General features: G+C 41.9%; 1 protein-coding gene across 2 annotated transcripts in view; it reads right to left on the bottom strand.

Moving 5' to 3' along the window:
- Positions 1-4699: 4699 nt before the first annotated feature.
- Positions 4700-25123, bottom strand: part of LOC108574865 (protein kinase C, brain isozyme) — a 21583-nt gene continuing 1159 nt past the window's right edge. The window contains exons 2-13 of one of the 2 annotated variants that reach the window (XM_017937512.1): positions 15393-15424; positions 15231-15313; positions 12758-12869; positions 7490-7618; positions 6766-6919; positions 6460-6676; positions 6225-6356; positions 5864-6129; positions 5592-5793; positions 5303-5491; positions 5085-5225; positions 4700-5004 (exon numbers count right to left, since the gene is read on the bottom strand). In XM_017937512.1, coding sequence (XP_017793001.1) covers positions 4852-5004; positions 5085-5225; positions 5303-5491; positions 5592-5793; positions 5864-6129; positions 6225-6356; positions 6460-6676; positions 6766-6919; positions 7490-7618; positions 12758-12869; positions 15231-15313; positions 15393-15424 — 1810 coding nt within the window. In that variant the 3' untranslated portion in view covers positions 4700-4851. Of the gene's footprint in view, positions 5005-5084; positions 5226-5302; positions 5492-5591; positions 5794-5863; positions 6130-6224; positions 6357-6447; positions 6677-6765; positions 6920-7489; positions 7619-10097; positions 10207-12757; positions 12870-15230; positions 15314-15392; positions 15425-25123 lie in introns of both variants that reach the window. The other variant, XM_017937511.1, reaches the window with a different exon arrangement.

Raw genomic sequence — 25123 nt, 5'->3', positions numbered from 1 at the left:
CGATTCGATAACTACAACATGGTCTCGATAACGAGATTCATGGCTCGTTATACGGAAGAAAGTAGAAACCGTTTTACCGCGCTTGAATGGTCAAATTTTCGCCAATAATTGCGGTGACACAAGTGGCGTCTTCTCGCGGTCTAAAACTAGCAACAAGAACGCGCATAGTCGCAATTGTGCGGCAAATTTAAACGATTCAAACGCAATGACACGAGTAAACTTCTTCCTCATGACACGATTCGAAACTTTTATTACGACATTATAAATGCACAAAAACATTTTAAAAATATGTGTGTACGAGCGAACGTGTGTATAATCATGCGACGTGTAATCGAGAGAACAACAGACTTAATTACAGCTTCGAGAGTGAACGGAGCTGTGCGGATTACATTCGCTATGTTTTTCGAATATCCTTCATTTTTTTCTTTATTTCACTTTATTAATTATTAGTAGCAGTTTCTTGCATCCGAACAAATGACAGACAAACTGGTCGGTAGCTTTACCTCTGATGCGATTCTTTGCAATCGCACATTTAACGAAAGATGCAATCGACGAACGAACAAATGAAATTCCACGAAGGTGAACAATAATTTTAAAACTCCTTCAATTTGTTTCGTTTTGTTTTGTTTTTTATAGAAAAAAACGGCACGTGCAAAATTGGACTCGACAAATGTGCCTGCTGTACGTTGCAACGAAACTGCATAGAAGCGATACCGTTCTCTACCCTTACCTTTTAAATGCAACTCTAGTAATAACAGTAGACTGAAAGTGCAGGATAAGAAAGAGGCAGGAAAGAAGAAGAGAAGAATCTGGAAGTAAAAAGTAAACTATCGACGATCGAAGTGAAAGGAAATTGATCGTAAAGTATAGAGGCGATGTGTAAAGAAGGGGAATAGAGGCGCAAGAAGCATCGGTTCCCGCGACTCTATTAACGGAAGGAAAATTAAATCGGCACTACTGTTGTAAAAATCACTGTGTTACATATTCGCCATTTGTCATGACCGGTATTGGAACGCAATAGTTCGATCTCGCAATAGCAGTCCGATCGATAGACTTGTCCGATACTTCATTTTCTTGGAATAGAACTATGCAATCGTTCCGCTAATCGACAACTACGTTTTCCGAAATCGTCCGACGATCAACGTCCTTTAGTTTAATACTATCAGTGCTTTTTTACAACGTTCGAATGTCGCATAGAGGCTAAAAAGAGCGCTACAGTGTTACACGGCATAGTGACGAGGAAAAGTATGTATAATACGTACAGTTGGTCACAAAAGTATTCGTACCCCCTTTAAGACAAGATAACTTTTTAAAAATTAGACTAAATGATTTGAGTTTTGTTTTAGAAGTTAGAAGGATTACTTTATTAAATGACGCGTACAAGAAATTTTGAAAAAATTACAATTTGTCGGAATCACGAAGAAAATAGTAGTTTTGTAGATATACATACCTATGTCAATTATACACATGCTGAAAATTTCATCGAAATCGATTAACGTTGCTATGAGCTGCAAACTGTTAAAAATGGCAAAAATCGCAGTTTTTCGCGACTTTTGAGCTACAACTGTAATAAATATAACGATTCTTACATCTTTCAATGTCTGCCGCTTGTTTTGCATCGACCGAATTCGATGAAATTTTCAGTATGTATATAACTTATATAAATCTATAAATTGTACTTTTTATGTGTTTTATCTGAGCCCGCAATGAAAAGTTGCAAAAACAACCTTCACTATTTTCTTCGCGATTCCGACCAATTCTTATCTTCTCAACACTTTTTGTACACGTCATCTAGTAAACTAATCCTTCTAACTTCTCAAAAAAATTCAAGTCGTTTGGTCCAATTTTAAAAGTTATTCTATTTTAAAGGGGGTATGAATACTTCTGTGACCTACTGTATATGTACTTCCTCCTCGACGACGAGTAGGAGGAGGAAGAATCGCCGTCGCGCTTACACGGTGGATTTTTCGTCAAGTTTGATTCTTTTCATTTTTTTTTTGCTTTCTTTGTTTTTTTTTCTTTTTTGATTTTTTTTTTTTTTTTTTGGTATAAAAATAGATCTCGAGCGCAGATTACGTAGTCTCGCGCCAGAACATTTAGGACTTAAATGAAATTCGTCGGCCAAGCTATATCTCTGGAATGTAAATGTTCCGAGACCGGTTACCCTGTACGTGTCGCATAGCGAATCCAAAACACAATTTGCCCGCGATAATTTTAGACTTTTCGGTAAATTAACAGTAAATGAACTTCGCCGTAGAAATCGCTGTCGCTTTATTATTACATGAGCTCGTTCGAAAAATAAAGAACGCATTTTCGCCTTAATGAATCAGAGGGTTGACCCGTCGCAAAATGGAACACGATTCTGAATTCCATCGCGTAAACCAACGACCGATCGTGTCGGGTGAGAGCGGAATTATCGACGAGACTACGTAAATTCGCCCGATCGAAGAACAAGATTGGATCACCCGCTGAATAAGGGGGCGAGAACTACGTAACGGTATATTTACTTATTTATTGGAACACGCTTAATAAGACGTAATTATTATGCTCGATTTGTTCTGAAACTCGTGAACTCGTATCTTTCCGTTGCTGGACAACCAGGCTGATCCAGGACAAAGTAAATACAATTTGAACAGTATAATGACTGTAAAGACAACTATCCCCCCCCCACCCCTCTCTCTCTCTTACTTTCTCGCTTTCTCTATCCGAGCGATCGATTCTGATACGTAACGGATTCGCATAACGTCTGTTTAATTCATGATTCAAGCACTCGGATCGGAATTCTTTAGTCTATCTTTAATCTATCAGTATTCACTAGGGGCGAAATGAACTAAAGATACGAAACTTCTATCCGACTCAAAGAAAAAGGTACGAGCCTTTGGTGAATATATACTTCGTTCTCAACGCATTCAAACATACACGAAATGTATTTTGTTAGTCTGTTTCGCGCGTCGTAACGCCTAACGGCAATCCTTGAACGCGTTTTATTTGCCTCAACCTCGGTCATTCGACGAGTTGTGAACGCGAAGTGTATAAAAAAGGAAACATTCGTCAAAGACGGCGAACCGATCAATTATATATACACGCGCGCGCGCGCGTGTGTGTGTGTGTATCTACGACAATTACACGCAATTAATCGACAAGTAATAACTAATCGTACTATCAAAGGTCGGCTTATTGACCGACTGACCGAAAAAGAGAAGTCAAGGAAGAAAATGTTTCTAAACATTTATTTTCTTGACATTCGTCTTTTTATTCGTTTTGCACACAGTTTGCTTTTTTCTTGACGAATCATCCTCGTCCTCGATCATGTGAGACGAAACGGTTTCGATAAAAAAGACATGTATTACTGGAAAAGAGCTCCTTCAGGAAATGAGCTGAGGCCGTTGCCCTTCCATGATTTCGAATGAGCTCAAAACGAACAAGTTAAAGGAAATGGAGGAGTCAAGGTGTGTGTGTGCGCGCGCGTGCTTGTATAGGTGTAGGTGTAATGTGTGTATGTCTCGAACACATTTCTCGAGACGCGAAGCCCTTTCAATAGAGACAACGACGTTTAACACACAGTGAGTTTGCCAATCAAACGGTCGAAGGGAAAGGAGAATACGAATTGAAAAGAAGAATAATGTTCGATCTAGTCGTCTGCTCCTCATTATCATCACGAACCGTTGAACACGCATGATCATCTTCCAGTAGCACCAAATTGTATGTTTGTTTTAACAACGACATCGTCGGCTACGTGACATATCCTCTGTCGGTAACAAGTTATTTGTAGTACATAGTTCATTTTACTACAGACGTTTGGATCGAATGAATGGAATTCGTAAGAAGGTTGGTGCTTTGACAATCGATTAAGCATACAAACAAATACGATTATATCGATATCATTTTGCTCCTGTACATGTAAAAGTTCGTACGCACGAAGTGCATGCACGTGTATATGTGTACAGGTATGTATAAGTGCAAGTGTAAAACGGGTACAGACGTATGAAACGAGAATACGAATCGGGTGTTTGCATTGATAGTAAATTTCAATAGATCATAAAATTGCCGTACATATATAGATATCGAGTACTACGTGATACGTACTTGAATTGCTTATGAATATTAAAAGAGGACCGTCAACTCGTGATGATTCGTAATAAGTGTATCTATAGGTATATAACCATAATAATAATAAGAATCATACAATTTGTTTGTTCAATATGTATCATTTAGACTATAAATATTTGCTTGTATATATGTGTGCGTGCGTGCTTGCGTGGCGCGCGCGCGCGCGTGCTTGTGTGTGGGTATGCTGTATATATTGTAGAAGGCAACAGCAGAACCTACCGAGGTAAACGTACGCGGAGAATAAGGATAGCAATTAGGAAGTTTTCTCGATTCTTGATTGCATGGCAGGAGAAAGCACGATATCTCCCCCACTATCGATCGCACTTCATTTTCGTCCTTTTGTCACCGCAATCATTTTATACGCGATAGCCAACGTTACACGAGCGAACGAAGGAGCAGCACCTTGTTCGTGTCAAAAATACAAGTTGAAAAGTTTCGAGTCACTTTTGCTTCAAATGCAAAAAAACGTGTGTGTACTTACGCAGATGCGAACACGATGTTTGAAGCAAGGGGGAATGGAGAGAGAGAGAGAGAGAGAGAGAGAGAGAGAGAGAGAGAGAGAGAGAAGAATGAAGGGAGTGAGATGAAAGAGAGTGAAAGGGGTGGAAGAGAAAGAGAATGACGTTGAAAGCCCTGAGTAGCAAAGAGTCGGAAGATGAACAACACCAGAAAATGGAGGAGGGTGGTGAAAAAGGTATGACGAGATTCTAACTAGCCTGTAACTTGAAATATTCTATCGATTTAAATGTGTTGCACGAATTCTGGATTGAGAAACGAGAAACCCATAAACTCTGTCTGATCCAGGTTCATCATGAACAACTTGTCCGTGGGCGTCAGATCTGTCTTCTCCGATGTAAACTGCTTGTCAAAGTTACTCACGTCCTTGCGATGTTTCTAAAGTGAAAAAGGTTCACGCGTTACTCTCCGCCATTCTTTTCTAGGTAAACGTTATTCACGTAATTCACGATACTCACGATCTTTGGCTTGAACGGCGGTTGCACTTCCCGATTTTCTATCTTCTCCCAATCGATGCGTCGGAAGAACGCATGGCTGCGAACATCTTCCTCACCACGTAGTCCACAGCCCAATCTCTTCACTGGATTCTTGGTGAGGAACTGAAAGCACGGAAGAGAACAAGTGTAATTTGATTGAGAAAGGGCACATGTGACACGGCATAACAGCATACGCCTACCGCTTTGCAAATTTCCCTCGCCTCTTTCGACAAGCTCTTCGGGTAGCTGACGTTATGTTCCGTAATCGCGGCGAACAGCTCCTCCTCGTCCTCTCCATCGAACGGCGGCTGGCCAACCAACATTTCGTACAGCAGCACACCATATGCCCACCAATCGACCGACTTTCCATACGGCTGATACAATATGATCTGCAACGAACGAACGAACGAACGAAGAACAATCGATACGAGTCGCGCCGCAGCGTACGCTTTAACGTTTCAACCTCGAATATCCTCGAGGGACACTGACTTCCGGAGCGATGTAATCCGGTGTTCCGCAGAACGTCTTGGTGGTTTTGTCTCCGGTAATTCCTTCTTTGCACATTCCAAAGTCAGCGATCTTGATGTGACCGTCTTGATCGAGTAAAACGTTGTCCAATTTCAGATCACGATAAACAATACCTCGACCATGCAGAAAGAAAAGACCAATTGCTATTTCGGACGCGTAGAATCTGCGAAAAGAATATTTTTAACAAGAAGATATTCAGAAGTCGCGGATACTATCCAACGACCAGGACTTACACAGCGACAGGTTCTTTGAACTTGCCACATTGCTGTATTTGATACATCAAGTCTCCACCGTTCACATATTCCATGACAAAATAGAGTCGATCCATAGTTTGGAAACAGGAGTGCAGTTGCACCAAGAACGGTGGCTTAGTTGACAACGCCAAAACGCGTTTCTCCACCATAGTGCACTCGACGTCATCGTCCTGGATAATTATATCCTTTTTCAAGATCTTGATGGCGTAGAGTTCGTCCGTACCTTTCCTTTCCGCCAGCATTACCTTAAATTCGATCACAAGGTACGCGTCTCAATTCATCATTCTACGATATGCATACATAAGTAGTGTACTAAATGTGTAAGAAATGAACGACTGACTTTTCCGAAGCTGCCTTTGCCGAGCACCATAAGGAAATTGAAATCGCTCGCCCTTATCAAATCGCTCTTGCCCATGTTGTGTGGCACTTCCTTGTCCTGAGTTGCGGTCGACTTCTTCGTGACCGATGTTTTCTACGAGGCATAGTTGGTAGTGTTTGAAACAGAGGTAATTCAGTTCTCGTTGAATTCTCAGTAGAAGGATTCTCCTCTCGATAAAACGTACTCGCATTTTGACCTTCAACTCGGCAAGATCCACGCCCTCCTCAGGCACAGGTACATTGTAGTAATCTCCTTCTTCTTGCGTGAGGAGCTTGAACCATCCGCTGGCTGGTGCTTTGATAAGCTCCGATATTCCGAATGAAAGTGAACCCATGAAATCGTTTCTGGACGTTCGATCCCAGTCCCATACTTCGATCAGCAACCGCCTGTCTTTGTCCTCGGGTTTCAGGTCGCTGGAAAGCCAAACGGTACTTTGCAGTTCCGCGGTTCAACTTCCTGCTACTCTCGGGACACTATCAACTAACGAACGCTTGACACTTACAAAACGATCGTCTCGTTCCACTCGGGATTCAGCGAAGACTTGATCGTCTTTGTTTTCTTCTTCACGTTGTCCGAATCCGGGATCAACTTCAGTTTCACGTAAGGATCCGACAAGCCGTTCGGATCCATCGGAATGAGATTTCGTCCCTGTTTCACTGGAATACGCGGTGAATGCGTGTCACAATGTTTTCCCTAATCGTGTCTGTCTTGTGCAGACGAGCAACGGAGAAAGGGAGGGATCTTTTATATAGTTACGTACGTAATAATCAACGACCGTTCAACGTTTCAACCTTGAATCGGAAGAAGCTTAATTCGGCTGGTAATAACCATCTAATAATAAAGGTCTTACGCGTTCATCGAGGCCCTGCTTTGCAATAATCTCTTGTTCTCTCTCGGCTACTTGGCGGCAAACTGTTCGACGAAAGCGTCGATAAATCGATCCAAAGAGATATTTTTAATGGCAATTATCGCGGGAAAGCATAGAAAGAGACTAAATCTAATTATGAACCGTGTTACTTTACTCTTGATAAAGTTGCTAGCTTATACGTATACGAAGTGGAAACGATTCGCACGATACTTTGAATTAATCATGATGATGTCGTAAAGATTATGATCATTTCGATTATCTCAAAAAAGACAACCTTTCTCCATTGTTCACTCTCATCGATGAACTTGCCCTCCCACAAGAATGGGCAGAAGGGATAGCTATTATAAGATAGACCTACCTTCGACGGTGAGTTTGCTTCCGGAGCATGTGATGTTCAAGTTTATACGACCACGTCTTTCCGTATGGTCGCATCCACAAAGATTCGGCACGCTCTCTTCGCATCTCTTGTGTACGTTCATGTCGCATGCTACGTTATTAGATCATCATCAATTATCATCATTTTCCGAGGTACGCTGAGGCACGTTAACGTTGCAGCCAGACCGGCAATCTCGTTTACTTCTTTTCCTTCTTTTTTCTTTTCTTTTTTTCGACTGATTTTTACTTAACAATGTTGATTCGAGCAGCAGGATTGCAGGATAGGCGGCGCGGCTCTTCACGCGTTTCGTTCGCTATCGAAACTGCAGCTGCCAACCGTCTCTTTCTCTCCTTCTCTTTCGTTAATTTTCATTTAACGTTCATTTACCAGGATGAAAGAACAAATCGAGACGCGCGATCGCGGCTGCAGTCGAAAGTGCACACGCGCGAGACTCGACGAACAACCGTCTGAAAATCATGCTCGGACAGCGGAGGTTCGTGCTTAAATCGCAAGATAACGGGTGTACGTACGAATTACGAGGTGATTATCGAATATTCGAGGGGAAACATGACTATTATCCTTTTCTACGTCAGGAAACCAACTTCAATTTCGGAATTCGTATCTAATATTACGACGATAATACCCCGTAATTTTTACCTGTGAGCAAAAGGTGAAGTACAACGAGAAGCGGCGACTATAACAAACTAAAATAATCATCAAATAATTGCCGCCGGATACATAGATTGGGACGTTAAACGATATGTTGACAGCGTTAAAGACAACAAGAAAAGAAAAGAACAGGAAAATGATCGCGAAAAATCCGTTCTGCCGCGCGTATGCGAACAAATGGTAAAGAAATCGGAGTAAAGTGTCGCAAAATGAGACTCCATCGAACGAGTTCGAGACACGCGAGCGATATACACATGTGTAGGTCGAATAAAATCAAGAATAATATCACAGATGACACGAACAATCGTCTGGTGAGACAAGGCTTCGATAACTGTTAAGTAATGATAAAACCAAAGGGTAGAAAGGTCTCATAACCATCGAGAGGGACAATTATTGCGTTCACGTTCACTCGCTAACCAGCGTATGGCAAATCTACGTGTATATGTATTACGATAATTATTATTATTACAAACATGCAGAACAATCATGTATCGTATGTACAATAAGTCTAAGTATACAGATCGCGAGTAGGTACCGTATGTTGCGAAAATATGTATTCTATGTACAAGCCAGCCGGTGAGCTCTCATAAAGCTCTCGGCGCGGTAGGTCGTGGCAAAGAGAGCGACGCGGGGTAAGCAAGCGAGGAGCTAATAGTCGTACAACCAAGTGCAACGTTCCCTTCTTCCTTCGAGACGGAATGTTTACAACTAATGACGGATGCAGCGTTACCGGTGATCATCGAACCAAAATGCGAGCAAAAGAATATATCGGCGAACAGTCAGATAACCAGATATTTGGGGGGGAAGTAAATGTCGAGCACCGCAAAAGGGGTGATATGAATATTTTCTACTTTACATTCATGGGTCTGTAACGATACGTAAAATACGTTAATAATTCGTGGAAATGAATCGTACCTGTTCGATTTGTTTTTACAAATAGATTTTCTGTTTGTACGCGATCTCCAATGTACGCGTGGCTTTTTTAGACAATCGCGAGCCTACAGAATTAGGGTCGATTACGAGGAACAGAGCGTGTTAAAACAAACAACGTGGAGAAACCAAAGACAAAAGTAAAATGTAAGAGTCCGTGGAAAGTTTGGAGGAACGTGATGAGAGTTGGCCAGCCAAGTGGTTTGGTCAAAACGAAAAAGGACCGTGACTGAATTGAATTAGCAGAGAGTGTAAGAAGCGACGCGTAGATAAAACGAAGGGACATCGGCGTCGAGAAGGAAGAGAAGAGATAAGAAGGAAAATATTCTGTGGAGAGAACGGAATTACGACGAGGAAAACACGAGGGGAAACGTAGAAAAGTCATGCACGGAGAACCGGTTGGTCGAAACTTAAGGCGACTCGATTTCATTGCCCCGATGGGACGTCGTAAATCGAAGTTGTTCGATTCTGAAAATCCTTGAATCGGAAGAAGCTGAGGGATTCCAGCGCTTGAAATTCCAACGTTTACATTTTGCTGGAGCGGTAGGTGAGGTTATAAGGAGGCGGCTGATAGTTACACGCGACAGCGATGCTCTAATTTCGGCAAGTTATATCGAGCATTTACATGGCAATTGAGCGAATATATCCTATTCGATCACAGGAGAGATACGTAAAGAGAACGTGGTTCGATCGAGAACTGGACAGATTGTCGGAAATTGTTCAGAAAATTCGCGATATGGGTGTCGCTCCAGCTGGATTCGAGACGGAGACAGCGATCTTTCGCTACTCGAATAGTCGCATAAACGGGCGACGTTGAAACGACACGACGTGGTGGCTGTTTCCTCTCGAATCTAGACGAACGCCAGCTCCTATTATCGAAGATAGCTCTACGTGAGGATAAGACGCGTGCGAGAACTAGCCGCTTCGTGGTACAATGTAGTATTTATTGCGGACTGAATTGGTTGCTTGGGCTGAATGGTTTGTTAACTACCTGAACATTTAAGTCCCTGATGCGCGATACCGTGAAGCATCGAGCCGCAGTGGTCGCAGAAGGTCGGCGTCAGGTACGTGAAAACCTCCCATTTGTGTGCGGTGCTCATCTGGGAACAAGAAAGAGCGGCCCGGGGAAGCCCGGTTCTTCATTGTGATCTGATCCTTGGACTCCGAACGATACCGAACAACGACCGGAACCGTAGCCTCTACCACAACCGAAGCTACCGTTGCGTCGCGTTTATTCACCCGCGCTACAATTCGCCAGTACGATGAGGGTTTTTTCAAGTACGGTCTCTATTTAATAAAGGGAATCCATCGTTCATCGTGGATCAGGAAAAGTGAATCTCGTGGTCTTTCGATTCGAGCAAAAGGAGAAAAGTCGTGTAGTTCGCGAAGGTAAACTTATTTGCTGCTAAGGGAAGCCACTCTTGCCAAGTTGGTCGGTAACGCGTTTTTCTTTGCGCCTGTTAAAGTCGAGCTTTGCTCTCGAAAATTCAATTGGACTCTTCTTCGTTGAGGCTCCGTTGCGGAGCACAATTGAAAATGAAGGTGACGGAAGAAACCGAGCGGTCGAAGCGGTTGTTGTAGAATGGGCTAGGATAAGAAAACCGGGGCGAGAGCAACAAACGTACGGTTCGGCGCGGTGCGGCACGGTAAGAAGAATGGGAGAGAGAGGGAGAGAGATGGAGGAGCGAAGTAGGCCTTGACTCGGATACTAACGCGTTCCTATGCTTCAATTTCCCGGGCTTTACTTCCACCTCGCAGTCCCGAGCGTTTAATTCATTTCCACGCCGCTCTTTTCCCAACTCTCCTCTTGTCAGTTGGTACAGGGCTCCTCTTGTCTCAAGGCATCACCTAAGGCTTTCCGCGTTATCAGACCATTCACGCTCCTCCTAATTCGCATATTCCCCAAATGTTTTTCTCCACGCGAAAAGGAAACGAAAACGTACGTAAACGAACGGTGCAAAGTATGTACCGATTTTGCGGTGAGACATAACACGACGTAAATAAAAGTGTAAATAGTGCGGGACAGATTAGTCGATACAGACACGTAGAAGCGAAAAGACAGAATATAGACACAGATAAGCTGTACAGAGAAAGGAGAAGAGTATTTACAAATATGATATGAAAGATCAGAAAGATACCGTTATCCGGAGCATTTCTAGAATCTTTAAGATATATTACTCATGGCATGGTGGTAACGAAGCGTTTCCTTTTCTATTGTCTAAACTAATTGGTATTCTCTCTCTTTTTCTCTCTCTCTCTCTCTCTCTCTCTCTCTCTCTCTCTCTCCCTCTCTCTCTCTCTCTCTGGTTTAATCCTGTATTCTATTTATCTGAATCTACATTCACGAGAACATTTACTCGTTCGCTATTTTCTATTCATTCTTTCAGCAATATCCATGCACACAAAGGTCGTGTGATCGTTGAATTGGTATAAAAATTAACCTATCTCCAGAAACACGGACAACTATGAGAAACGACGATAGATCATCCAACAAAGTAAGGTAAATGTTAAGCTTCGTCGTCCAAAAAGCCAAGCTAAATATCACGTATACAACTATTACAAACATCAACGTCTGTACACACACGATGTAGAAGGGACAACAAGTACAATATGTGTAAACGTGTGAGTGGGAGGAATGCGTCTCACGCGCACATATTAACTGCTTTTTGTACAAAAGAACAGACAAAATTGGAGAAAGTGTCGCATGTAAAAAACAAGATTCGTCTAGCGATGGGCGTTCGACTCTTCCAAAATTATCAATGAATCTGTTGGAGCGAAATTAAACGTTTCGAAGTATGACGTACTCATCGCTAGATTCGTCAGCACGGTCACAAGGGTAAGAGAGAGAGACAGAGAGAGAAAGAGAGAGAGAGAGAGAGAGAGAGAGAGAGAGAGAGAGAGAGTGCGTGTGTGTGTGTGTTGTCCATTTATTTTATTCCCATTTCTATCTCTCTTCGATTCTCTCTTCCGCTCCGTGAACCCTTTATCCGAGAAAAGTAAGTAGGTACACGTTTCTGTACGCACATACGAGTAATAAATACATATATATGCGTATTAATGCATAATATGGATGTACGCCCGCAACATGTAGAACATTCAGAGGCACAAAGAGCAATCCGTGCGACAAAGACGCACGGTGGTAGAGTACGAGAAAGCTTGCCGCGTGGATCGTACTATTACAGGAGAGGAAAATCTCGCGAGAAATTAGTGAACTCGCGATCAAACGTCCAGTGGTTGCCGAAGAAAACTGTAGAAACGCTCGAACAAAAGTTAAAAGTACGATGGGAATCTAGTACTTGCGAAATTCGCAAGCATTGCAGGCTGCTACGTACGCACTGGAAGCGTTAAACGTTTTACGACAGTGGCAAGCTTTGTGATAGAGAATATTTACAAAGAAGAAGGAGCAAAAGGATGAGAAAGAAGAAAGGGGAGATAAGAAAGTAGAAATAGAAGATTAGAAGAATACGAGAAGAAGACGAAGAATAAAGCAACACCACGAACAAACGGTGGGCCAAAAGACAAAATGTACGATTAGTTATAAATGTGCGACAGTGTCTGTGTCCTTTTTCTTTTCATGTGTCTGTGTGCGTGTGACTGGTTGCATGTTCTCGTTTTTTTTCTTTCGGTTTTCTTTGGTTTTCATAATGATACCTTGGCACTTCATGCCCTGGTGGATGACACCATAGAGAAGACTACCGCAGTGGTCACAGAAGGTGGGGCTGTTGTAGGTGTGTTGCTTGAATTGGTGCTTCGTCCGCGTGTCCTGCGTTATTACACCATTACACCGTGCACACACACGCAGACTCTTGGGTGATGGTGCGAGGATCGTGATCGGAATCGGGATCAGAATCGAATGGGCCAAGGATCGATCGTCGTCGACCGATTTCCCTGGGCGTTCGGTAACGAAAGACAAACTTCGTTATTCGTAACCGCATCGTGACGGCTGGAGTAATCCGGTACGAGTTAGAAATGGTCCACAAGCTATAGACAAAGTCGGAAGCGATCGCGATAGTAGCGATAACCGCGGCAGCAGCGTCGTTTCATTAAACCTTCTAACCAACCACTCTGCTTTCAAACTACAAAAGCGCGAACTTGATTATTGTTCCAGCTGCTGGTCTGACTCGTTACCGATAACTCACGAATAGTTCAACGTGTCCGCCAACCGGTCGACACGATACCTTGAAGCTTCCACGAATTCGAATTATTGACGAAAAAACTAGTTGACGTTTGCATTCGCAGGGAAATCGACACGTGCGCGATCCACACGACGGAGCTGCAGGAATGGGCGAATGGTATAGGGGTATCGAAAAAGAGTCATCTTCGAAGCACAGAAGCACAAGGAAGTCAGCACCAGGGCCAAGGAGAACGCTAGGACATTGATCGTTTTAATCGAAATTCCCAAATGGAAATAAAAAATTATTTCCCTCCGCGGTGATCAAGGAAACGTTTGCGACTGACCGAAAGTCTTTAGAGGTTTTATCACACCTAAAAACGGTGTCTACACTACATAGGAGAGTTATTTATCCATCCCCGTTCTCGAAGTGTAACGACGACGAGTCGTAAACGTTATTCCCGTTGAAACGATTTGGGCAACTTTCCTTATATTCGTTTGCGTAATTATTCCGTGTTACAAGCGTGGTTAAACGAAGCGCAGAAAACGCTTAGGCCAATCGTGCGCGGTGCGAGAAAACGTGGAAAAATGTATATATAGCTCTTAGCCCCGGGTGTCCTTTCCCTGTTTACTCCAGCCGAGGATCATTCTTATCCTTAATCTTCTACATTCTACGCTCTGGTCGGTTCGGTTTTGCCGACTCGTGTTAGCTCGTTATTTACCCTCCTTCCTTCCTCACTCTCTCTGTACCGTTCCCCCGTTTCGATAACAGACACGCCACGATGTCTTTCGGTACGCTGCACGAGAAATTAATGAAGAACAGCTGATTTTAATTTTTGGTAAAGAAGGTTGACGATAAGAAGAGATAATCGTGTATCTATCGGTTCATCAGATGATCACGATTTCTTCTTGAATCGTTAAATTGAAGTTTACTGTGGGTTCGATTAAACTTTAAGATATCGCTTGGTTGTTTGTTGTATGCAAGATACTTTTTGTACTGTTCCATTCAAAATATTATTTTTATTAATTTTCTGGACTGTAAATTTATACTCTTCCGAAAGCCAAAGCAGGAAAATGATTGGTGATTGAGGATTTCTACGGAAGAGAAGTATAAATTGATGGTTTACTATGGAAGTACGCTAGTAGGGAGGTTTTCGTGATGAACACCAAAAAACGGTACGAGGCCTGATGCTAAGGCAAATGGGGTGTAATTGGAGTGCGCGTAGAAACGAGATCCTTTTAATTATGTATCTGCTTACCGTCCATTGCGTCAAAGAGCAATTATTTGTTAATTTAGAAGGATTGGAATATGAAAGTCTTTGGCTATCTGAAGAGGTGTGAAGGCCTAATAGCCTGGAAATTACGTCGTATGGACAGAACACTCTCTCTCACTCGCTCTCTCTCTGAGATTTTTCCATTCGTTCAACAGATGTTTACGCTTTAAGTAGGGTTTTTCTTTCATTTCAGATAAGTACAGAATATTCCGTTGAATCGATTGCATCGTAAAAATATGTATGGTTGACGGGCGTTTCGTCGGCGAAAAGCTCGACCTCGATATCGATCCGGCAGCGACCTTCCTTAACCGCTCGACGCTTTTCGCAGCAGCAGCTATCGATACGATACGCTCGGCCCGCTCCGCCGCACATTTTGTACGCGTGTTTAGCGCTTGTGCCATTAATTGATGCGTATTCTATCGAAAGCGGTCGCGAACGTGCTGGCACGGCGTAACGTAATAACCACACTCTCGTTCGCGCGCCCTTTTCTTTCACTTTTACGCTTTGAAATTCACGAAATCGATTCAATGAAATCAGGAGGAAGAAGGGTGGTACGCGAGCTAATCGAATCGCGCGGTGACCGCAACGTTTCTTTTTTTCCAAAACGAGACGCGTCTCGTAGAACGTCCTTGGCTTCGGACGAAAGAGAGAAAGGTATGATAAAAACTGCGTCGTCGAAAATGAAGAATAATAAACAAAAAAGAATCGCATCTAATAAGGTGTGTACGCCAATACTCACGTCCGAGTCAGCTCCTTTGTCGGCGCCAGGGCACGTGAAAGTCACGTATTCGTGACATCGTTTATGAACGACGAAACTGCAGACTGAAACACAAGTGGCACATTTGAGGCAAACTTCTTTCGGATAGTCTTTGCACCTGTTGTGAGCCGACTGCGTTCTTACCTTGACATTGGTATCCTTGTTTCCCGAAACCCCTGCAACAAAAGTTTTCCATACATTTTTATAAGAAATGCTTCGTCCTCCTTTGTTGTTGTTATCGGGAAATTACCTGGCAGCGACGAATAGCGTGCAAAAGTAAAGGGTTCGAGTCATGTCTGCCCTGCACAAGGCTCTTCTACTGCAGCCTGTAGAACGGCGACCAGTTGGAAGTAAAATGCGCTGCTCGCTCTTTACATTTTTTCAACGTTAACACGAGCAAGACATTAATATCCTTCCGATAAGCGCCTAATGCAACGACGTAGTTTTTTGTCTGGTTTCCCGATAATTTCAAGGAAACGAGAAACGATGCAGACAATATTTTATCGAGCCGTGGAAAGCGTATTTGCGCGTCCGTGAAAAAAAAAGAAGAAAACGGGACGTTTCGATATTTTTTGTCCGTATCGAAAAGAAAAACGACCGTTATTCCTGAGAAACATTTGCTCTGCGTTGTTCAAGGGCACGAGAAGCAAAGAAGATTTTCTCGGTCTGGAGTTTATTCTTAGCCCTCGCTCGTTTCAATTCAAACGAAACTTGATGAACGCTGGTCGAAAAATGGTCCATTCGGTTTTATTCGTCTGCTTTGTTTATATACGCTCTGACGAGTGACAATGTATGCTTCTACACTGGACCATCGACGATTAAATCAGCTTCAACGAGCAGATTGATGTTCCAAGGTTTCACCTATCCTCTCCATTGCATGCATCACGTGTATCGCGAGAGCGAGTGGTTACAACGTGTTTTCCGAAGAGATAAAATCATCGTTCGAACCCGTTGCTTCGACGTTTGGATAACGAATAAAGGATAATCAAGATGTTAAAGCATCAGCAGATTGCAAGCGTAACGCCCTTTTGCGCGTTAAGGGGAGAATCCGAATCGACGGATTGATTTTATTGCATAAATCGATAGTTTTATATCTTGAGAATATGTTCCCAAAGTGTTAGATCGGAATTCGAACAATTAACAGAGCTATAACCCGTTGGAACATAGCGTGTCACGCATGTAGTGGAAACCTGTACAAAACCGTACACTTAAGGTTCGAATTACAATAACATTGTAATTTGTAAAACAAATTATGTAATCAAAACTATATTTATTAAATGTTTTCATAATGAACAAACATAATAGAAATAAAATAAAAACGAAACCTCTACTTTTTCCGATTTTGCCCCACGGGGTGGTTAAACCGTTAACACTATACGATATTGTCCCCAATCTAAATTAACAATGATAACATTGAAAATGGTCAAGTTCTTCTGGTCTCCAGCTGGTACCCAACCTTCTTGCAAATGGCTCATGCCATATTCTCTGTGACAATATACGTACGGGAATGTCATAAACTCCAGATGTATTTGATTTAATTCTTTTCCTCACCAATTTTTGTTATTTGCTTTTTTTCTAATAAGTCTTCATTAATAATTACGCGGCATCTTGCGAATACCCTTAAACAGAAATGAAATACTAGGTACTTAACTAACTTAAATAGATGTCCAGGATATAATCGTATGCCGGTTTTACCCCGTCCGGTTGTACTCCAGAACGCATGAACACAATTTTTTCTTTATAATTAAATATGAAGACGAAAATGACCAGCAAAAATTTTCGAAATATGTCAGTAGATACTGGTAATAAATATCGTCATCAATATTGTCATAAATATTGTCAATTTACCTACTGATTTTCAAAACACTATAGTATAGTTTTGAAAACAGCCGAGTGTAAGATCAGAACACTTGAAAACACAATAAACTTGATAATTCTTTAGCATTTACTTGGTTTATAACAGAACACTGTTGACGAACACTTCAATATGGCAGAAAATAATTGCAAAACGTGCGTGAAATTTTTTCAATCATTTACGGAAATAAGTATGATATACGGTTTTGTACAGGTTTCCTCTACATACATATGTATGTATTTAGGTATTTATACAGGAGAAAACTTTAAACGCGTTTTTCTCGAAACCACTTTTTCTAAACTTGTGTGCAGCATAACTCAAAATATATTTAACCGATTTCTTTCTATCTTTGCAGACATGTAAGTACATAAATATCTCCTTCAGAGGGCAAACCACTAAAAATAATGAAATTGTTTAAGTTAATGTGTTTAATTGCACAATGAAGTGAAAAATTACGGCGAAAATTTAAATTTTTTGTTCAACCTGCCACCATTTTGTCAATTTTCCAGTTATTTTCATAAATTCAGGTTTTTTCTCTGCATAATTTCCTAGAGAACAGAAGCTTCTTTGACTTTGTTGTCTCAGATGAAAAGAACAAGCCCTATGCTGCACGCCATACAAGAACATTTTAAAAATACGGCCTGACAAATATTTAACAAATGTTCACACCTTGCATAAGCTTTCATTTTTGCTCACTAATCGCTCTTTCTTTAGTCCATACGTATAAAAAACTACCCTCAAGATTTCAAAAGAATCTACCACATAGTTTCCGCAGAAAATACTAACAAACTTTCATGTAAATTAGTGCTCATCATCGATTGGGGTTCTCCCCCTTAAGGAGGTGTGACGGTTTCAAAAAATCGATTTTTTGCATATATCGAAAGTACAACTCTTTAAAGTGCTCCTAAAATTTTATAGTTGTATTCGATAAAATAACGAAGTTATAGCTCGTTCAGTGTGACGCATCAAAGGCCGGAGATAGGGAGAATGGAGTTTTGCAACAGTAAACCGCGTGGTAATCTGAACATATATGTGGAAATTACTTGGACTTGTGACTGAGGTTCGGAAAAGTGTATTTAAAATAATAATAATAATAGTTTATTAACACAAGTAAAGAAATAAAGTAAAAACTAAATATCTACGTTAATTATAAATCATTCTCTCCTTTTTTTGGCAGTAATTATATTTAATAATGGATTCTTGCCCATTCTTAAAGTATTACCAGTAATAGGGGTAACAATTGGTGAAGACAGCTCTATGTGTACTGCTGTAACAAAACTCGCATCATTCGCTGGGAACAACACATAAGTTCTTTCGTGACTTCACTAAAAGAGCCAGAACTGATCGGAAAGAAGAAAGAACAGCTTAACAACATTTGTTTCGAGAAGAGGAAGGTCCCCTCTATGGTCCTGGACTAGCAGATTAATGATAAATAAAATTATCCCTATGTAAATTGCAATTAAAACTTTAAACGCGTTTTTCTCGAAACCATGTTTTCTGAAATGGTTGCCACGATCTGGCAAAAACTACTGTACCAATCGAACTCAAATTTTTCAGATGTCTTCAAAACATGTATGGCTATGGTCGGTAATAGAATTATGCCAAAATATATTTTTTTCTCATTTTTACAGCCTCTGAATGACGAAAAAAGTCGAAAAAATCAAAACTTCATATTCAAAGTGCCAGCATTTTTTTAATTTTCAATATTTTTCATTTATTTTACTACCGACCATAGCCAGAGGCATACTAAATAAGAATCTATTGGATTTTTATATTTCAGATAAGCAGAACGGCTCAAATCATGGCAACCATCAGCGTACTTTTTTTTCATGCCCGTGTTTGACGCGTTCCACAGCAGTCATATTTAATTATTTTTCAACAAAAAAATTTGTAATCATTCTTCAAAGACAAGTAAATACATAGGAGTAAAGCTCATGTTAATAACTGTTACTGAACTTCTACAATAAATTAGCAAAGAAGGCCTAAAAAACGGTTGTCACACTAGAATACCCCCTTAAGCACCATAAACAGGTGTTCATACGGTAGGAGTTGAAAACGCTGACAGCTCTATATCAAGTTTACCTATTTTTCCTCTTGTTTTCTCAATGGGTCAAGAGGGAGTGGGATTCGAGGAGGAAAAGCGAAATAGGAGGAGAAAGGGAAGATAAGATAAGGGAAGGGAAAGAAGGGAAGGAAGCGATGTAAATCCGCGATTAGCCTAGATTTCTTCGAAGCTTACAAAATCGAAACAGGCACGGTTGCAGTTGCGTCGAGCGCAAATGCAATAGGCGTCGCTCAGCAAGGAACATAGACTAAACAATGGAAGATAGACACTTGAAAAATGTTCAAGGGAGTCTGAATGATATAATCGATCTGATTGGTGTTCTTTCGGTTTATTGTTTAAGTAATAGGAAGGTAAGTGGAATAACGAATAGTCGATTGATTCTACATTCGAAGCAGCATACGGCTGTGACGGAGCGCCCTTTGGAAAATTGAGGTCGAATTAGTCGACCGGTTCTTGATTATCCGGTGCTCCGTGTATCCGCTGTAACGGAGCCAAAAGGGAGCGGCGTGCTAACCGTGATCTCCTTCCGACACGATCGCCGAATAATACAATCGTAAAATTAGTTTCCGTGGATCCTCCCACCTACGATTTCTGTTCGCAATTTTTACAGTGAAATTAGTCGGATGTTGAAAGGGAAAGCCGATATGTGAGGCATACAAGAAAGGAGAGGCTAGCCAGGGAACGAAGAGAGAAGCGCGATGAAAATTCGCCATGGCTTGCATACGGTTTTTCGCTGTGTCCCAGTCCCGGGGACGCGATCGATCAGACCAGAGTCAAACTGTAAACGAGGAAAGAAAAACTGCTCGTCATTGTTCTCCACCGAGTGTATAGCGTTGTATCAGTGACGTTCCCTTGGAAATAAAGCGATCTAGTTGCGCCGCTGAGTAGGCGACCTAGACCCACCTGACCGCGAACATCAGCAGATACTTTCGATAAAATCCAATCGATCGCGAAATCATAGGCATATTCGTGCAGAGGCATGTGCTCGTTGGAGTGTGACAGGTTTCCTTGCCTCATCGAAACTCGCGACGACCTTACGGATTCACGCGAATCCACCCCAAAAGCCTTTTGTTCCGGGCTAATTGGGGTCTCGCTTGGTTCCCATCGATTTTCTAGTTTCCGTCATCCCTCCACGGCAGCGGACCGCTAAAAATTCCCGAGTAAACGGAACATCGAGCATACTCGCGCACGAGCACGTGTTCGCCTTCGGTTATCGAGCGCCTCGTCTCTCTTCCGTTAGATAGAAAGCGCACGAGCGAACGAGCGAGAGAGAGAAAGAGAAGGGGAGGAGATGAGAGAGAGAGAGAGAGAGAGAGAGTGTGTGTGTTCGTACCCTTGGATGATTCAAACGTGATCGTGAACGAGAATTTTGCGAGTAGCTGAATTCGTGGCAGCTAGTGTGTGGTGTGGTCACGCAATATCGGTTAGGGCAGTTAGCTCGAAACAGCAGTCTTCTATTGGTCGTTTGCCAGAAACATGAGTCGTTTGCGATACGTTTTCCTTTCCTGTTGCCTAATCACGTGTGGCAAAGGCAGAGCAAAATATGCAACACTGTTGCAAAAATAGTGAAACTCGGAAAAGAAAATGTGTACTCGCGTTGGCGTCGCAAAAAACACGGGTGACAGGTCTATATAGAAAGAGATTCTTGAAGTTCGATGGAAAATTCAACAGGCAGTAGTTCGCGTTGGCCTTCGGCCAGAGCACGCTCGCTTTCGTAGAACGTACTTTTTTAAGTTACGCACTTACCGAATTCATGTTTGCGACGTGACGCAACGCGACGTGAAACAGAAGCGTTGAAAAATTCGGAAGAAAATGAGGAAACGGCGAATGAATTTCGACCGTAACGGGATGAAATCCTGACTAAATGGAAATTTGAAGATATCCGACATGTAAACGCAGCAAATGTAGTATGTGCCGATACGATCAACGCGACGAGATCGTGAATTCCCGAGGAATGACCAAGATCGTTGGAATCCATGCCTGATATTTCGTCCAATCTTGAATATCAACAATGCACGAATAAAACACCACACTGATTTCTCGCGGCTCGTTTGATTCGAATTCTCGTGAAATACGAGCCGTGCCATAAGACAACTACAAGAGACGTGCGGCGATGCTTCTCTTCGTATTGAGTTAATAGTCCACTTACTCCTAGTAGACGTGTTAATAACCAAGGAATTGTAATCAGTGAACAGAAGAGTGTACCCCTTTAATAGACATCTCACCTTGTGAAGGAAAACCAGAACGTACTGTAGGATATACATACAGGATGTTAAATTAAACGAGAACGGTGGAATATTTCAAAAGGGATTGAAGTTATGAAAAAAATGTGCTTACAAAAGTTGTTCAGTACAAGTACAGAGGGACATTATTTTTCTGTAGGTGCAGTAGTAGGTGAAGATATCAAAGTCAAGTTAATTTTTTTGAGTCAAATTCAACAAAGTGCCACATTTAGTCATTTCGTTTTATGGAGAGTTGTAAAATAGTAAAGAATTTGTGTTAGTAGCACAGTCAAGTAGGATTTAGCTGGCCGAAAGCGTGCAACACATGTTGATCTGACTCCCCAATTTTTTACTACTTTATGATTTTTCATAAAACGAAATAACTTCATGTGGCACATCGTTGAGTTCGTCAACAACAAACGCTACCATACTATGAATAAAAAAATACAGGGTTCCATTAAGAAAAAAAAAACTTTATTTTGGTATCTTCCCCACTACTACACCTATAGAAAAATTATTTATACCACGTAATGTGCCCCTTTATACCAAACAACTTTTGTACGAATATTATTTTCATAGCTTCAATTCCTCGTAAAATATTCCACCGTTACCGCTTAAATGTAACACCCTGTACTTACATATGTCTGTAAATGTGTTATCGTCGCTAGCCCTCTCTCAAGAGCTTGCGTGACACAGGGAGAAAAGCCGGAAAAAGTAACGCGTGTTCAGATCAATTGAACTTGATTCTTTTAATCGTTATATTCTCTCAATATTGTTCATTTACACACTGGGTCGTCTTATTGTGTCCTCGATGATAGCAATTTCACGCGAATTCTCTGCATCTGGCTTGCTAATCTACGACTCGAAAGTATTTCGAACGAGCCAGAAATAATAGTTGCGTTCCTTAAAAACTCTGAGCTATGTTGTTTCACTTCAAGTCGGAATGTAACGGTCAATAAGATCCAAACGTAACAAAACCATAAACTTGTACACGGAACAGGACAGGCTGATTGTTTTTCTTTCCTTTACTCTTTTTTCGCTTTTGTTCTAATACGAAAATCAAGGATCTTCCAACACGGCGAATAATCACGATTACAAGTATTTCAATAGACTTGCGTTTACTTTGCCCAAGTTAATACCGTTCGATTTCCTTGTAGATCACCTGTCTTCTCCGGTATTTTTGCGGTATAAATGAATTTCCAACCGACCGGAAAGATTCTGTAGGATAGTTTTGCCAACAGCGCGAAAGTTCTAATATTTGGAAACATTAACCTTCTTCATTAATCTAACCTATTTAGAGGTGGTAATCGTAAGCAGTCGACTTTGACTTTCTCCCTCCTAATTCGTCTCTCATTACGCGACTCGTCTTGAGAAGGCAATAATCTTCGTTCATTCGAGAACGGTTTACAATAACGCAAGGTGCGGTTAACTGCTGGCCTTGATATTTAGCGATATTTAGAGTGGCTAAAACGTTTACTTCCTTCTCGTTGAAACTCGATGAAACTTATCAGGATGTCAAAAGCAAGCAATGTCGGAAGCGTGGGGACTTCCGAGCAATCGAACGTAAATCGACAAGACGGTGTTTATTCAGAGGGAAACGAAGCCAAGCCCTTCTTCTGTGAATGGAATTCCTCTTTATAGCCTTACCATCTTCTTCCCCCACCCTCCTATACGAAATTCACCCAGAAAATTGTGCTTTTATTCCCCGTTTTTTCTCGCGAATAAAGGTCTATCAATCACAAGATCAGAGGTTCGCGAGGATCGTTCGTCGCCACAAACTAATCCAATTTCATAAATTCTTCTCACAGAATGAGGTAAGCGTAACAGCTGTTATGTTTTTGATCATCCGACGAAAACCAGTTCTCGCGAGTGGCCAAAACTGATCCTTTTTCAGATGAAACCGAGAGCACATCGAGAAGGGAAGAGGTCCAGTTCTCGTTTGTTCGAACGTGACCCACGCCAAAATAGATTACCTTGTAAAGCGAGCGAGCAACGAACTAGCAATGTTCATGATCACGTTGAACATGATACAACAGCAGTGGCCGGATAAAAAAAGAATGGCCTCTATTCTACGAGTGTTTATTGTTTCGCGTAATAAAAGCAGAGTTGATAGTGTAGTCGTTGTACGGTAACGAACGAGAAGACCAGTTTGGACCAATTCGGGTTGGACGGAAACGTAAGCGCGTAGGTAATTAGAGTCCGTGTTGGTGGTGGGAAGTCTTCGCGGATAAAGCCAACGTTCGTCACTCGTGAAACCACACAACTCGATAACGACTTATGCTTTTAAATACGTTACGCCTCGCGATCGCGCACGACACGTGATTCGCGGATACGACAGAAGCCAGTGAAATTAATTTTGCGGCGGCGGCGGCGGTGGTGGTGGTGATGGTTGGTCTCTCGTCAATCCCCGGAAACAGGTTCGCGTCCCGTTAGGTAACGAGATCTAAAGAACGACCAGCTGGTTCTTCTAAATAAGAACGTTCGTTTATGTTTTCGTTATATTGCCATATTATGCAATTAATCGCGCGCGTTCAATTGGCGAGTATATCTGAAGAACGATCGAGGTATGAGCGACCACGAAAAAAGAATCCCGAGACGGGACGCTGAGTCCAAGGCTTGGTTGCGAGAATGAGAGTAGAAGCGAGACAGGCTTAATTTTCGAGCGCAACGCTCCAGATCGGATTGGATTCTGTCGGATTGTCCCAGTTCATCGGATAGAATCACGGATAGTATCATGGTTAACCGTATTTCTTGCAATTTAACCCCATTATTCATCGTGGATCTCCTTAACCAAATGAAACTGGAACGAACCAAAGTCTGTGGTGCTGTGTCGAAGAGTTAACTAACGAAAAACTAACGACGAACGGAATAATTGAGCCAAGAATACGCTGACTTCTCGATTATTCTCGACGCTTCTTTCGCTGCAAGAACGCAATGACAACAGCTACTAAAGAATCGGATCGGAAACGTCTGTTGCGTTCGTTCTCAACGGCAAAATCGATGCACCCGGTGAAACAAGTTAGTTTGGTTACTGGGTCGCTTGCTCGGTATTGTGCGTCAACGCCTGCAACCGTTTCAACTGAATGTAAATGTTACACTTTGCGGTAGACATCGTCCAGGTTACGCTATACAGTAGCCTTCTTTTTCCCACTGAACTCCCACTGAATTAATTGCATATTGTTAGAAAGTTCATGCTGTCTCGTTCTCGATCATAATATATACACCTAGATAGATACATGAAAATACGACTTGTAAAGAATTTCTTCGTCGCTACGTTTCAATTTTCGTTCGTTGGTTAAGGGTCGCGATGTTCGATGATGATGCTCTGCTGCGCAACCAATAGAAAGTAATAAAAAATGAGGAAACGTGGCTCGTGTCCGGTAGACGGTCGGTCGTTTGAAGAAGTTCGAAAACCCCGCGCTCGAATTGACCTCTCGTTCGGTCGTCGTTTCTAATTTGGACGAAGCGCGAGTATTCTCAAGGCCGGACCGTTTAACCGTTACTTGAGCTACTCTACCGGCAGCTAACCTCTGGATTTATGTATCTCTGCGAACAGAGAGAGAGAGAGAGGGAGGGAAGGAGAGAGAGAGAGAGTGGGTGGATGGGATGGGAAAGGGGGCACAGGAAGACAATCGCGAATTCCAAATGGAATTCGAAACGAAACAGATAATCGGCCGTACGTGAACTGAGAACTCGATTACGCTTGAAAAAGGAGAAGAAGAAACGAAAGGTG

Source organism: Habropoda laboriosa, unplaced genomic scaffold, assembly GCF_001263275.1.
Source record: "Habropoda laboriosa isolate 0110345459 unplaced genomic scaffold, ASM126327v1 scaffold210, whole genome shotgun sequence".
Lineage (NCBI taxonomy): Eukaryota > Metazoa > Arthropoda > Insecta > Hymenoptera > Apidae > Habropoda > Habropoda laboriosa.
The sequence above is the reverse complement of the archived record's forward strand: the minus strand, read 5'-3'. Positions and strand labels throughout refer to the sequence as shown.